The 11,644-nt window shown below is 44.3% G+C and overlaps 6 protein-coding genes across 6 annotated transcripts, besides 26 other annotated features; all 6 read right to left on the minus strand.

Annotated features, from left to right (window-relative positions):
• On the minus strand, nt 1–304 carry Tc00.1047053511039.3 (ethanolamine phosphotransferase, putative; the record flags this gene model as incomplete). Its single annotated transcript, XM_801713.1, has 1 exon — nt 1–304. A coding segment is annotated over one exon (304 nt), but the record flags the coding sequence as incomplete, so codon positions are not given.
• Nucleotides 1–11,644: a sequence feature (heterozygous, Esmeraldo-like haplotype).
• Nucleotides 236–301: a microsatellite.
• Nucleotides 517–552: a sequence feature (A-rich).
• Nucleotides 641–678: a microsatellite.
• Nucleotides 819–846: a microsatellite.
• Nucleotides 1,031–1,055: a microsatellite.
• Nucleotides 1,161–1,195: a microsatellite.
• Nucleotides 1,256–1,323: a sequence feature (T-rich).
• Tc00.1047053511039.6 (hypothetical protein, conserved) lies at nt 1,339–2,385 on the minus strand (the record flags this gene model as incomplete). Its single annotated transcript, XM_801712.1, has 1 exon — nt 1,339–2,385. The coding sequence occupies one exon, from the start codon at nt 2,383–2,385 to the stop codon at nt 1,339–1,341; it is 1,047 nt and encodes a 348-aa protein (XP_806805.1).
• Nucleotides 2,601–2,622: a microsatellite.
• Nucleotides 2,784–2,831: a microsatellite.
• Nucleotides 2,896–2,942: a microsatellite.
• Nucleotides 3,155–3,178: a sequence feature (AT_rich).
• Nucleotides 3,240–3,269: a microsatellite.
• Nucleotides 3,452–3,486: a microsatellite.
• Nucleotides 3,517–3,557: a repeat region.
• Nucleotides 3,648–3,729: a microsatellite.
• Nucleotides 3,807–3,854: a sequence feature (T-rich).
• Nucleotides 4,133–4,184: a sequence feature (GA-rich).
• On the minus strand, nt 4,277–4,834 carry Tc00.1047053511039.10 (kinetoplast DNA-associated protein, putative; the record flags this gene model as incomplete). Its single annotated transcript, XM_801708.1, has 1 exon — nt 4,277–4,834. One exon carries the CDS (start codon nt 4,832–4,834, stop codon nt 4,277–4,279), a length of 558 nt encoding a protein of 185 aa, XP_806801.1.
• Nucleotides 4,836–4,887: a microsatellite.
• Nucleotides 5,048–5,070: a microsatellite.
• On the minus strand, nt 5,270–6,139 carry Tc00.1047053511039.20 (hypothetical protein, conserved; the record flags this gene model as incomplete). The annotated part of the gene is made up of 1 exon (XM_801709.1): nt 5,270–6,139. One exon carries the CDS (start codon nt 6,137–6,139, stop codon nt 5,270–5,272), a length of 870 nt encoding a protein of 289 aa, XP_806802.1.
• Nucleotides 6,427–6,460: a microsatellite.
• Nucleotides 6,523–6,561: a microsatellite.
• Tc00.1047053511039.30 (hypothetical protein, conserved) lies at nt 7,051–8,565 on the minus strand (the record flags this gene model as incomplete). The annotated part of the gene is made up of 1 exon (XM_801710.1): nt 7,051–8,565. One exon carries the CDS (start codon nt 8,563–8,565, stop codon nt 7,051–7,053), a length of 1,515 nt encoding a protein of 504 aa, XP_806803.1.
• Nucleotides 8,638–8,697: a sequence feature (A-rich).
• Nucleotides 8,725–8,748: a microsatellite.
• Nucleotides 8,978–9,030: a sequence feature (T-rich).
• Nucleotides 9,720–11,465, minus strand: Tc00.1047053511039.39 (hypothetical protein, conserved; the record flags this gene model as incomplete). The annotated part of the gene is made up of 1 exon (XM_801711.1): nt 9,720–11,465. The coding sequence occupies one exon, from the start codon at nt 11,463–11,465 to the stop codon at nt 9,720–9,722; it is 1,746 nt and encodes a 581-aa protein (XP_806804.1).
• Nucleotides 11,483–11,514: a microsatellite.

An 11,644-nucleotide genomic window follows, 5' to 3' on the forward strand; every position in this document is an offset into this window, starting at 1 on the left:
TAACCAAAATGGAAGAGGATAGACCAATAAGAAACCCCGTCAGTGTGATTGCATTGGGTGCCACAGTCATTGGTACAAGACTCACAATAAAATTCCAGTATGGCTGCATAACGTACCGCGCAATGATGCTGGAGTCTGAGCCACTATATTTGTATTTTTTTAAGTTTGACAAGTAGTCTGGCGGAATATGCTCATGCACTATCGGATTCAGGCTGATCCGGCGTGGGTGGGGAGGACCCCCAACGACACCACTGCCACTACCAGCGCTGCCGCCTCCACCACTACTGCCAATACCACCACCCATGAAGCCTCAAGCCCTTCTGCTACTACTCAATAAAAATTTCAACGTTAATCCCACACCACTTTCCCACACGTACAAACACAAACGCAAACGCACGCTCTCTATATGTATTTTCCTTCTTCCCTCTTCCACTTCTATATGTGTAAGCGGTATTTTCTGTTGGTTCCCCAATTCTTCCTTTCCCTTTCCTTCCCCCTTTTCTGCCGTGCTTCTGCAGAAAAGGAAAAGCAAAAAAAAAAAAAAAAAGGAAACACCAATTAGTATGGCACACACACAAAGTGTGTGAGAGAGAGAAGGCAAGTGGGTCGATAATGTGACACACAGGATGGAAGCAATAATCACACGCACACACACACACACACACTCACACACACACAGAGAGAAAAAAGAAGAAAAAGAAAAAAAGCATAACAAAACCATATTTGCCGAAAGAACCATATACACCACAATGGTAAACCAAAACATTAAAAAAAGAAAAATCAAAGGAAGAAAGAATTCAAATCGCATACTACAGTAAAAAAATAAAAATAAAAAATAAAATAAAATAAACACAAATAATTGTTTTGTCGCTTTTTCTTCTTAATAAGCAGAAGGATGTGTGGAGGTGTTTAAAAAATTTGGTCTCAAAGGTAAATGTCACATCAACCTGAAAAGGCGACGCGTCAAAAGGAATTTGCAGACTCTAGCGCACCTGTGGAGGCGGCTGGAACAGTGGCACGGGAAAATCATAAAAAAAAAAAAAAAAAAAAAAAAACGGCTTTAACAACCGCATGCGGCCCACACATTTAATGACCTGCACACACGCACGTAAACATAAATTCAATTACAGAAGATAAAGGCTTATCCGTCAGGTTTAGCGCAAAAAAAAAAAAACAACAAAAACGAAAACAAAAAAGAAAATTGTGCACAACAGAAGTGAGAAGGAGCAAACAACATCATGCTTAAATTTCTTCGTTTTTTCTTTCCTTTTTTTTTTCTTTTCTCTCTCTCTATTTTTTTTTTTTTTTTTTTCCCTTTTTTTTGGGATATTATGGGCCTCATGTTTTGCGTTTTTCCTGTTCTGAGCTTAGCTGTTCCTCCTCTTGGATGGCTTTCACGTGCGCCCTACCATCCATGTACTCTCTCGCTTCAGCACAAAGCAGCGGGTACGAAACACTTTCCCCACGAAGTTGGTAAAAGGAAGACACGGTCGCAATATCAATCCCATGTAAAGTACCCAAAGTCACTGGATTGTTAAAAGGGCGCATGGATAAAAATGTAGCATCTATTGCATTCGATGCATTCGCTGCTACTGCTCCATTTGAACTACTGGTGATGAATACAATATTAATATCGCTCGCGAAGGGAGCAAAGCGCCTTTCAAGTTGCCTCCTTATAGACATGTAAGTGGACAATTCGAGCGCTGAGCCAGCAACACTGGGATCAAAGTAGTCCAAAACATAATGCGTGAGATCACCGTAATCGCTGTGACGAAGAAGCGCCTTTGTGACCGCAACGGGGCAAATGCTCCAGATGGCAACACGTGTTCGTGTCTGCCCTTGCGCTCCCCACTCTTTTATGGCCATCGCAGCGTCTTGGAAGATATAAGAATGCAAAATACCACGTTCAAAAACCTTCTCCATAATCAAATCCATCAATTCCGTATAGTAAAGGGGCCGAACACCCTTGGTGGCTTCAATTTCGCAAATATGATCGGTAAAGAGGGTGCATACACGATCTCTATCAATTGTGGGCGCATCCAATGCCTCTCGAAGAGCGGGGAGATTTTCGGCCGTCCTTTTAATAACTCCGCACAGTCTCGCACTCTCCGGAAAACACCAGTCCACAAAGTTCCTAATTTTACCCGCCTGACATTGGTAATTCTGCGGGACCAATGGCAACGGTACTACTGCGCCTTCTATACCAAGAAGATATAATGTTAATATCTCCTTTGAAATCCCTTCATTCAGCCGCCTCACAACATATTTCGTTTGAGACGCTGCCAATGAATCCGAGGCGCTTGGCACGCTGTCGGCACATTTCTTGTCGTGTACAAGGGAATCAAGGAGATGTTGGACCTTATAGCTGATTCCTGACTGTCTCATCGGCTAATTTTTTCCCTCACCTACAAACAGCTGTGCCTTTATCCTCTTGAAATGACAGGTGTCTATGTGTATGTATTTGTGTGTGCACAAGAGAAAGAGAAGCAAGAGAACATGACGTATGCCTTCATGAAAAACAAGAGAAAGATCAACTGATTAAAAAAAAAAAACCAGCGATACCAACAATCCAAGCAAAGCAACAACAGAACGTGCTGAGCCACGCACGCACGCACGCACGCAAAAACACAAATAAGAAAAAAAAAAAGAGACGTCACGTGCACATGCGCCGTCTCCTTCGTCCCTCTATTCTCATACATCTTCTCCCTTTCTTTCCTTCGCTGCCTCATTTTTTTTCTTTTTTCTTTTTAATCTCCATTTCTGCCTCTATCCCGTACTTTCCCTTTTTTTTTTTTTTTTTTTTGTTAAGAATCTTTTTTTTTTTCTTTTTTCCGGTTGCCTTTCTCGGTGAAAAGAAGTGTGCGTGTCCGTCCGTATCAACAGAAGAGGAAGATGAAAGAAGAGAGAAAAAAAAAAAAAAAAAAAAAAAAAAAAAAAAGAAATGCCGCCTGCTCCTCTTCCATGTTCCGGACAAAGACGTCCTCCCCTCCCGCCTCTGCGGAGAAGCAATCCTCCTCTCTGCATTCCCACAAACGCACAAGCATGCAGGCAGCCACACCCCCACCTCCAAACACAACCACAGAGACACACAGACATATATGTATAGATACCGCAATGCGCATGACTGTAAAAAGATGAAGTCATCCATCAAGAGAAAAAATAAAAATAATAAAAATAAGGGAAAATAAAAAGATAGAAGATGATAAAAGGACCCCTACTGCCCCGCAAACAAATATATGAAAAAAAAAAAAAAAAAAAAAAAAAAGAAACAGCAAATAATAACAAAATTTTAAAAAGAGGTCGATGAGAGAAAAGAAGAAGAGGAGAAGAAACAAGAAAAGTTCTCTATATTTCCGCTTTTCCTTCCCTCCCTTTCCAAAAGCTCTTTTCTGCTTTATGACGGCCCATAAATTTCTAGATATCGCATGTCCACAACCTCCAGAGTCTCCACTTTTTTTTTTTTTTTTTTTGCTTCTTTGTTTCTTTGCTGCTGCTGCTGCTGCTCACTTTCTAGTATTTCTCTCTCTCCCTCTCCCCTTCTCTCTCTTTTTTTTTTTTATATATAATTTTTTTTCCACGTTTCACCCTACATATATATGTATAGTGTACGTGTGCTCATCTATGCTGAGAATGATCCAATACACAGCATGTATATATATATATCATAGATATAGACATAAATATAAAAGTAGGTGATATCATATGATGATGTGTATATAATGTGTATATCTCATCCAAGTGAAAAAGTTGGGCCTCTATTGTTCTTCCTCTTCTCTCTTCCCTTCAGTGGCTCGTCCTCGTGGTTGTTTTTTTTTTTTTTTTTTTTTTTGTTGTTGTTGTTCTTCTTCTTTCTTCGGTTGGTTGTTTGTTTGTTTGGTGGTTTCCGTCCTTCTCCTTGTCACGCAGCACAGGCAGTCAAGGGAAGAGACGAGGGAAAACGACACAAACAGTAAAAAAGAAAAAAAAAAAAAGGCACCGCAGGCAATCTCTGCAGTTCTCTCACTGCACACCCTGCAGAATAATAATAACAGTAGTCTCCAATTTTGCCAGTGCCATGAATTCAGTTGCGCCAACGCCATTGCATCTCGTTCCTCGCTGAATATAAACGGTACGAACCCACATACATGCTCCCAGAAGAAAAGGAAAGGAAGAAGAAGAAGAAGAAGAAAAAAAAAAAAAAGAAGCTACCACCGGCGAACCAAAAGAAAAAGAAGTGCGGTGGAGGAAAGGAGTCTCAGATGCCCAAATGTCCGAGTCCCCCTCCCTTTCTCGTCCCTCACACCTTGTTACGTGTGATCTTCTTGGCGACACTCTTGATCTTCTTTCGACCACTCGTTGGCTTCGCCCGCTTAGAGGCCGAAGTTGTTTTCTTTTCTTCGGCCGCCATTGACTTCACGGTTGCCTTCACTTTCTTCTTGGTTTGCGCTTTGGACTTCGATTTGGGAAGGGCCTTCGAAATCTCCTTCTCAACATCTAGCGGCTTGGACACATCGTAGAGCTGCGAAAGGGCTCCGAAGCGCTTGCGGTAGTTCAGCTTCTTCACCTTGTGGTAGTTTTCCCGCACAAATTTGGCAAACTTCCCTTTGCGTCTGCTCCTCGCCAGGCTCGCGGCCTCCTCCCGCTGTTTTCTTGTCTGCTTTGGAAGAGTCGGATGGCGTGCCGCTCGCTGCTTCAACTCCCGCCGCTGGTTCTGCGAGAGCTCCTTGTACATTTTGGAGAGGATGCGGCCTCGCTTCGAGATGGCGCACCCCTTCAGCGCCGGATTGTTCTTCTGGTCCATCAGAAACAGCGTGAAGGGGCTCACGCCCCGCCAAAGCAGGGAGACGCGAAGCATCTTTTTTTTTTTTTTTTTTTTTTCTTTTCTTCTGTTTTTTTCTTTTTCTTTTTCTACGGCTTCCAGAGGCCCACGCTTAAAAATTTGATCGAGGCGACAAAAGGAGCAAAAATACCCGACTTCGCCAAGACAAACACAAATGCACGCACGCAAAGAAAGAAAGAAAGACGAAAAGACAGACTGCAAGTAGAGAATGCACAACAACACAAAACCAAAAAAAAAAAAAAAAAAGAAAAGCACACGGAAACAACAACAACAAAATGGTTTGGTATAAATATTCCAATCGGGGAAATTGCGACGTGCTGTCGGCAAAAATTTCGACGCGATCTCCCACAATACAAACACAAAAGCACACAGACATTCTAACAGTCATTTAAGGACGTGGGAGCGAATAGCGGTGGACATCAACAATTTCACGAACGGAACTCAACAGTTCTATTTTTTTTCGTTCCGTGTTTCGTTGTCTGCGTCCCCGCCGTCCAGCATTGCCACCACCGCCCATATTTTTTCTGTCTGCTTTTTCAGTGCGTTTATCTTTTCCTCAAGAAGCATCACCTTTGCATGCTCCTTATCACGCTCGCCTTTGCTCTTCTCAGCCCTTGAGATCATCAGCTGCCTATCACTCTCCAAAGAGCGAATTTTCCGCATCTGTCGTTCCTTCTCGTTCTTCGCACTTTCAAACGTTTCCCTCGCCTTTAGCAGGCGCTCTTGAAAATCTGAGAGGTACGTGAGACACCCATTCACCTTCTCCTGCAGCCCTGCATGCTCCTTATGGGCTGCTTCAAGCTCCCTTGTTTCATCCTCCAATTCCTTTTCCAGCTGCGGCTTACGTGCCGCCTCCGTATCGCGCTTGGACTCAATCTTTGCGTACTCCGCCTCGCGGGCCTTCATTATCTCGTCATATTTGTCCTCTCCACTGGAGAGGTGCTTGGCATAAATTTCCAGTTGTTCCTTGAGGGATTTGTTCTCATGATTCGCCTTCGCCTCCATCTTCATAACTTCTTCCGAGTACGCATTCACGGTGTCAATGGCGTCACGGAGACTTTCCGAAAGCCTCTCCCTCTCCACCTCATCCTCCTTCCGTGCCTCATGATACTTTTCCTCTTCGGCCCTATTAAGTTCTTCGAGGGTTGCGCGTACAGACTCCACCTTCTGAAGTTGACCCTGCACCTGCGCCAGCCGTTTCCCCAAGGACGCCTTCAGGTCCTCCCTCTCACGCAAAAGAGCCCTCTCCCGCTCAATCTCCTCCTCACGCTGGTGTAACTTCACTAGCTGCAGCACCAGTCGCTCAGAAACTGAGGTCATCACATAAATCTAATTTCCTTCTCGCTAGGCACGCCCCTTGTCTGTTTGGTTGTTGTTGTTGTTTTTTTCTTCTGTCCGTTTCTGTCTCTCTCTCCCTCTCTCTCTGTGTGTGTGTGTGTGATAACCACCACTCATCACATGAGAATGTCAGTGAAAACAAATAAATGGGGTAATTGACGCCAAAAAACATGTAAACACGCAATATGTATCATTTTCTCTCTCTGCACAAGCCCACAAGAGCTATGAAGAAACCCTCTCCGCCACTCCAAAATAATAACAACAAAAACTATATATATATATGTATATATGTATATACACATAAAATCACGTAAGAAATAAATAATAGCGCATTTCTACAATGAGATGAGATGCATACACGCATCTAAAAAAAAATAAAAGATAGAAAAATAAAATAAAATAAATAAATAAATAAAACGCGTCTTCGATGCAATGCAAACTAATATTACTTTTTTTTTTTTTTTTTACATTTCATTCTTGTCTGACATTTTAAAATCGGGAAATCGATTACAAAGGACGATGTTAGGGGTTATCAAACACCTCATGAGGAGACCGTAAGAGGACAACAAATAAGACATATTCCTCACTCTCCCCCTCCCTTGATTGAACAGCCGGTCTCTATGTAAATAAATCCGTCCCTGCAGACACGTTCGTATGGGCCTTGTCAAGAGAAGCAACCAGCGGAACTTTGGTTTCGACTCTCAGTAATTCCCTTCGAGTTACCCCCACACATACACACGCGCAATCTGAAGCCAAATGTTTGCACGGAAGCGTCTTCCCGCCCCGGTAGCCCCCTCTCACGGGTTGCCCTCTTCTTTTCGTTGTGATCGGGTTGTTCTCTCCCTATAACCTGGCCAATGGACAAAACCGGGATCTCAATACATTATGTGCCATTAGTCTTTTTGTGGTAATAGCGCTTCTTCAAACGGAATAAAGCGCTTGGCCCCCATTCCATATGTGTACAAGGCGACAATGAGCGTTACGCCCAAAAGCCCGGTGCATTGCAACAGGTTATAAATGTTTTTAGCAGCGGCCTGGCAAAAGGGCTCAATTAGGGGAATTATGCCAGTGAAAACAGCGTCGCAGTCTTTCAGTTGACTGTCTACAGTATCAAAGGCAGACCGTGCCTCTGCTAATCCAAAGATGGCGTAGAGCGCCTTCTTCGCGGTCTTGCCAACATCGCTGAGAGCACCATCTTTCCTGCATGTAGCCGAACACGCCCTCAGATCGCACACCCCCTCAGGTGTCGGAACGCACGTATATCCTTTTTTCTGGGCCTCCGCGCTCGCCGTGGCAGATTGTGTAACCTGCGGTGCTGTGTGAAGTGCAGTCCTGACCCATGACATCACCTCATCATCGGTTACATACCCGCATACCATGTGAGTTGGGCAAGCAAAGACCTTCTTCTGTGCAACGTTCATGTCAGGCGTAATGGTTTTATCATAGCAGTATGGTTTTATCTCTTCGCAGATCGATCGCGACAGCGGCCGGAAATTTTCTTCAAACGCGGCAGTTTGGTCGCCAAAGCGGGTGTCATCGCATTTTGTAACCGCCTTTACAACATTGGTACGACGTTCCGTAAATTCTGTCATCTCAAAACAACTTTGGCTAACGAGGAATGAGGAGGCAGAGTATATGCCGTTAAATCCCCATGTCATGACAGTGAGCAGTGCCATAATCAAGAAGACAGACATGGAATTGCGACGACAGTTGCACAAGGCAAAGATCATCCCTAAAAAAGAGACTCCAAAAGAAACGCCAAATAAAACGTACGGTTCCCATGAAAATTGAACAATTTTGTCAAAGAGTCCGATAACTGTCTGGTTAAGCATGCGGGAGACATCTCCAGTGCGTGCTGCTGTTTCCTTGTAGAGGTCTTCGTTCTCTTTCGAACGGAGAAGAGACATTGGATACGTGACGTCCTTGCTGGCGTCGTAAAGAGTGATTGTCATCTTTTCCAAGAAATCCGAATTCATTTTCTCTAAATTTTTAATAGCAAAACTAGAGATGCTGCGAATTTCTCCCAACATCGAGAGCAATTGGTGCTGCGACACGCACCCCCATATGCAGGTCGCCGCACAAAGGCCAAAGACCACCACCGCCAATAAGACTGGACGAAGAAGATCTTCCCTGCTGTACTTGGCCGAGTGACCCCTCAGTGGACAGCAGAAGTTCGGGGACTGTTTGCGCCCCCCGCAACAATCAAAGACATACTTGCAGATCAGGTAGAGAAGCACCGTCATAGCCACACCGCCAGCCACAACAAGTCCCGGAATGGCAAAAACAAAAACTGTGCTCCGGTAGCTTTCTGGATCACAATCATTCAAATCCTGGGCTCGCCGATCACAATTCATCAGGCGCCACCTTGGCAACGGGTATTGAAACGTCGGCCAAGCATCCGTCTCCATCGGCACAAAGAAGACCAACAAGCGTACGAGCACAGCAACGGCAACGGAAGTCACTGCCGGGTCAACACTTCCAAAAACAACCAAAACAAAACCCAAAAAAAAAAAAAAGAAAAAAAGTGAGACAAACAAAAAGTCGTACGTTTACGCGTATATGCGTGGAGACAGACAGACAGACAGACAGACGGCTATATTGTTGTTGCTGCCGCTGCAAGAAGCGATGGCACCGTAACCTCCAATGTTGATACACATAAGGTTTCAGAATACCATCAAGGGTGTGAATAGTGGGGTTAGGGTAAAAGGGGGAGGAGGGAAAATTAAAAAGCAACAAAAAACACACACACAACAACAACAAAAAAAAAAAGCAATTGAAAAATAAGACGGTGACGGTAATAACTTCGTTTGGCCTCGTGTGTTTCTTTTGTACTTTTTTTTTTTTTGTTTTCTTCCACTTCTTCTTCTTCTTTTCACCACTTCTTTGCCGGTGATAAAAAATTCAAAACGGAAATCGAGGCCCCCAAAAAAGTTAATTGCATTTGCGTAGTTATTTATTTGTGGAGGTGCACAAATCATTCGCTTTAACCATCCATCCTCGCCAAACAACAAAAAAACAACACAAATGCGATCAAAGCTGTGGTTTTTTCTCTGCATCCCCGACGCGGCGTCCAGTAGAAAAGAAAAGAAAAAAAATAAAATAAAACAAATGTATGTACAACAAGCAGGATGCCTTTTCCCCTTATCTCCACAAGGCAAAACAGAAAAAACAAAAAAAAAGAGCATAAACAGATCAAAGCTCGCCTCGCCATGCCCACCATTACAACTGGGATTATATTTGTCCCGCGTTCACAATCGGGGGCGGTTGTGAACTGACGAGGGGAAAAAGTTTCTGTGCCCCGCAGCCCCCAAACTCCCCTTCACACAGAGGGCCGGCAGGGGTGGTCCGTGTGTGTGTGTGTGTGTGGGGCACCAGACAAATGAAGTGCATTCGCCAGATTCCAACGCAGAACCGCCAAAAACAAACATCAAGTAATAATAATAAGAAGAAACAGGGGATTTCGACGACACGGAGCCATTTACCCCCGACGGATCGCATATTATTTCCACAAGTTTATATACATCAATATGGGCAAAACAATAAAAGGTATCATCACATATATTTACTCATCACGCAAATCGGCAAGAAACTTCTTAAAACCACTCCCACCACGATACGAGATCTCATTGATAGGAAGGTAAACAAGTTTTTTTGGATTTACTGTGGAGTCAAACATGTATAAAACGACATCCCCCCCGTATGTGTCGTGCACGTCACGGGTAACCTTGCGCAGCATATTCTCACATACACCACATGGAAACAACGGATTTGGATCCTTCTTCGAACCCAACATTTCACCATGGACAAAGATTTCTCGTATGGCGCTAGTTGGCAATCCCATAGATGCAAGTTTGCCCAACGCGTTCTGTTCAGAACACCGTGATCCGCTGGGTGTGCTAAGCTCATAGTTTACTGCCAACACAAAGGACCTCGTGCATGTGCACCATGTACTACGTGGATGCTTCTCCTCCCTTTCTCGGCCGTTGGGTTTCATCAGGGCTGGGGGTCTCCCACGTCCACTACAGTCCACCTGACAATCGCATTCTTCAGGGTCAATATACGTTATTAAGGACGTCACAACAGGCCTATTCGGATCTTTTTTGCGCCAACTAACATGAGCGTTCTTCTGACGAAATGACATAATGATGGGACACAGTTTGGAAAGAAAGGAGCCTTCGGGCTCTTTCCTCAAGTCCACAATGTTGTGATGCCGGTCAGGCTCAAATCGAGTACGAATTTGCTCACACGCTGCCTGAACCTTCACAGGTAGCACTAATGAATAGAACTCCTTGACAGAGAGTTGGATCAGTGACAAGACATTTGTCAAACAGGGCGGCAAGGACACAGGTGTAGCGATATCCGGAAAAGTGGCAAGTACATTTTTTAGCATATGCTTTGTTTGAATATCGCGCACGAGGGCGATGTTTAGCCATTGAACGAGCCAACGAGGCTCACTCCTAGCCACAATGGCATCAAAGGCATTGTTGCTCAACTGCTGTACATCGCCTACCGTATGTAATCCCAACTCATCCAATTGTGACAAAAACATGGGTAAACAGGACTCTGCCTTGAGGAGACTCTTCAAGGGCAATGATGCCTGCATTGCCGTTCTCTCCTCCGTTCGAATATCAGTGTGGACAAAAAGACACCGTGAACCGTATCGGCATCGTTCACTATAACGGCAAAGAATGGGTTGCGCGGCCTCAATGACACCCTCATGAAGAAGTCCACAAGCAAATAAAAATCCAGCTGTTGGTCGTATCTGCTCTGTCTTGATACAATGCACATAAAAACCGCTAGATACATAAAACTCTTTGAAGCCAAAAGTGCTCAGTTCTAAACGCCATACGGACTTGTTTAAAAAGTGGGCCTTGTTACAACTGCATGCCTCCCCATGGAAACTCTTCCCACACAGTAGAAAACAATAATTCACCTTTCCCAGCAGCTGCTTGAGTTGCGGGGGTACCACATCCTCCTTCTTACAAAGAAAGAAACGGAGTCTTTTCTGCATATTCGTTTTTTCGTTGGACTCACTAGATGACGCACTGTATATGTCACAATCACGTTTGAGCATAGGCGGACCATCCGATAGGCGCACGTGTATGTTTTCACGAAGAAGAGGGTAGACTCTCTTCTCGGTTGATTCAACACACGCAGAGCAGTTCCTAGGCGCCGCAAAACCCGAGCTGCTTTCATCATCCAGCGCCAACACAACGTATTGAAGGGTCCTGTTGGACTCCGCCGGCGGCAAGTACGCCTTGTAGAAATGAATGGCGTCCCACATTTTTCCTCCTGTGGAGGTCGTCATCAATTCCACACCAGGCTAAAGAAAAAAAAAAACAAAAACAAAAACAGAATGTGTCGGCTAAGACCAAAACCTATCTTGAAAATCAGCAAATAATTTTAAATAAACAACGATGCATACACTTTTCCCTCCCCCTTGTGTACATGTCCAAGAGAGAGAAACAACGGAGAAGAAAAATGGGA

The sequence above is a fragment of the Trypanosoma cruzi genome, genomic scaffold (genome assembly GCF_000209065.1).
Source record: "Trypanosoma cruzi strain CL Brener 1047053517031 genomic scaffold, whole genome shotgun sequence".
NCBI classification, from domain to species: Eukaryota; Euglenozoa; class Kinetoplastea; order Trypanosomatida; family Trypanosomatidae; genus Trypanosoma; species Trypanosoma cruzi.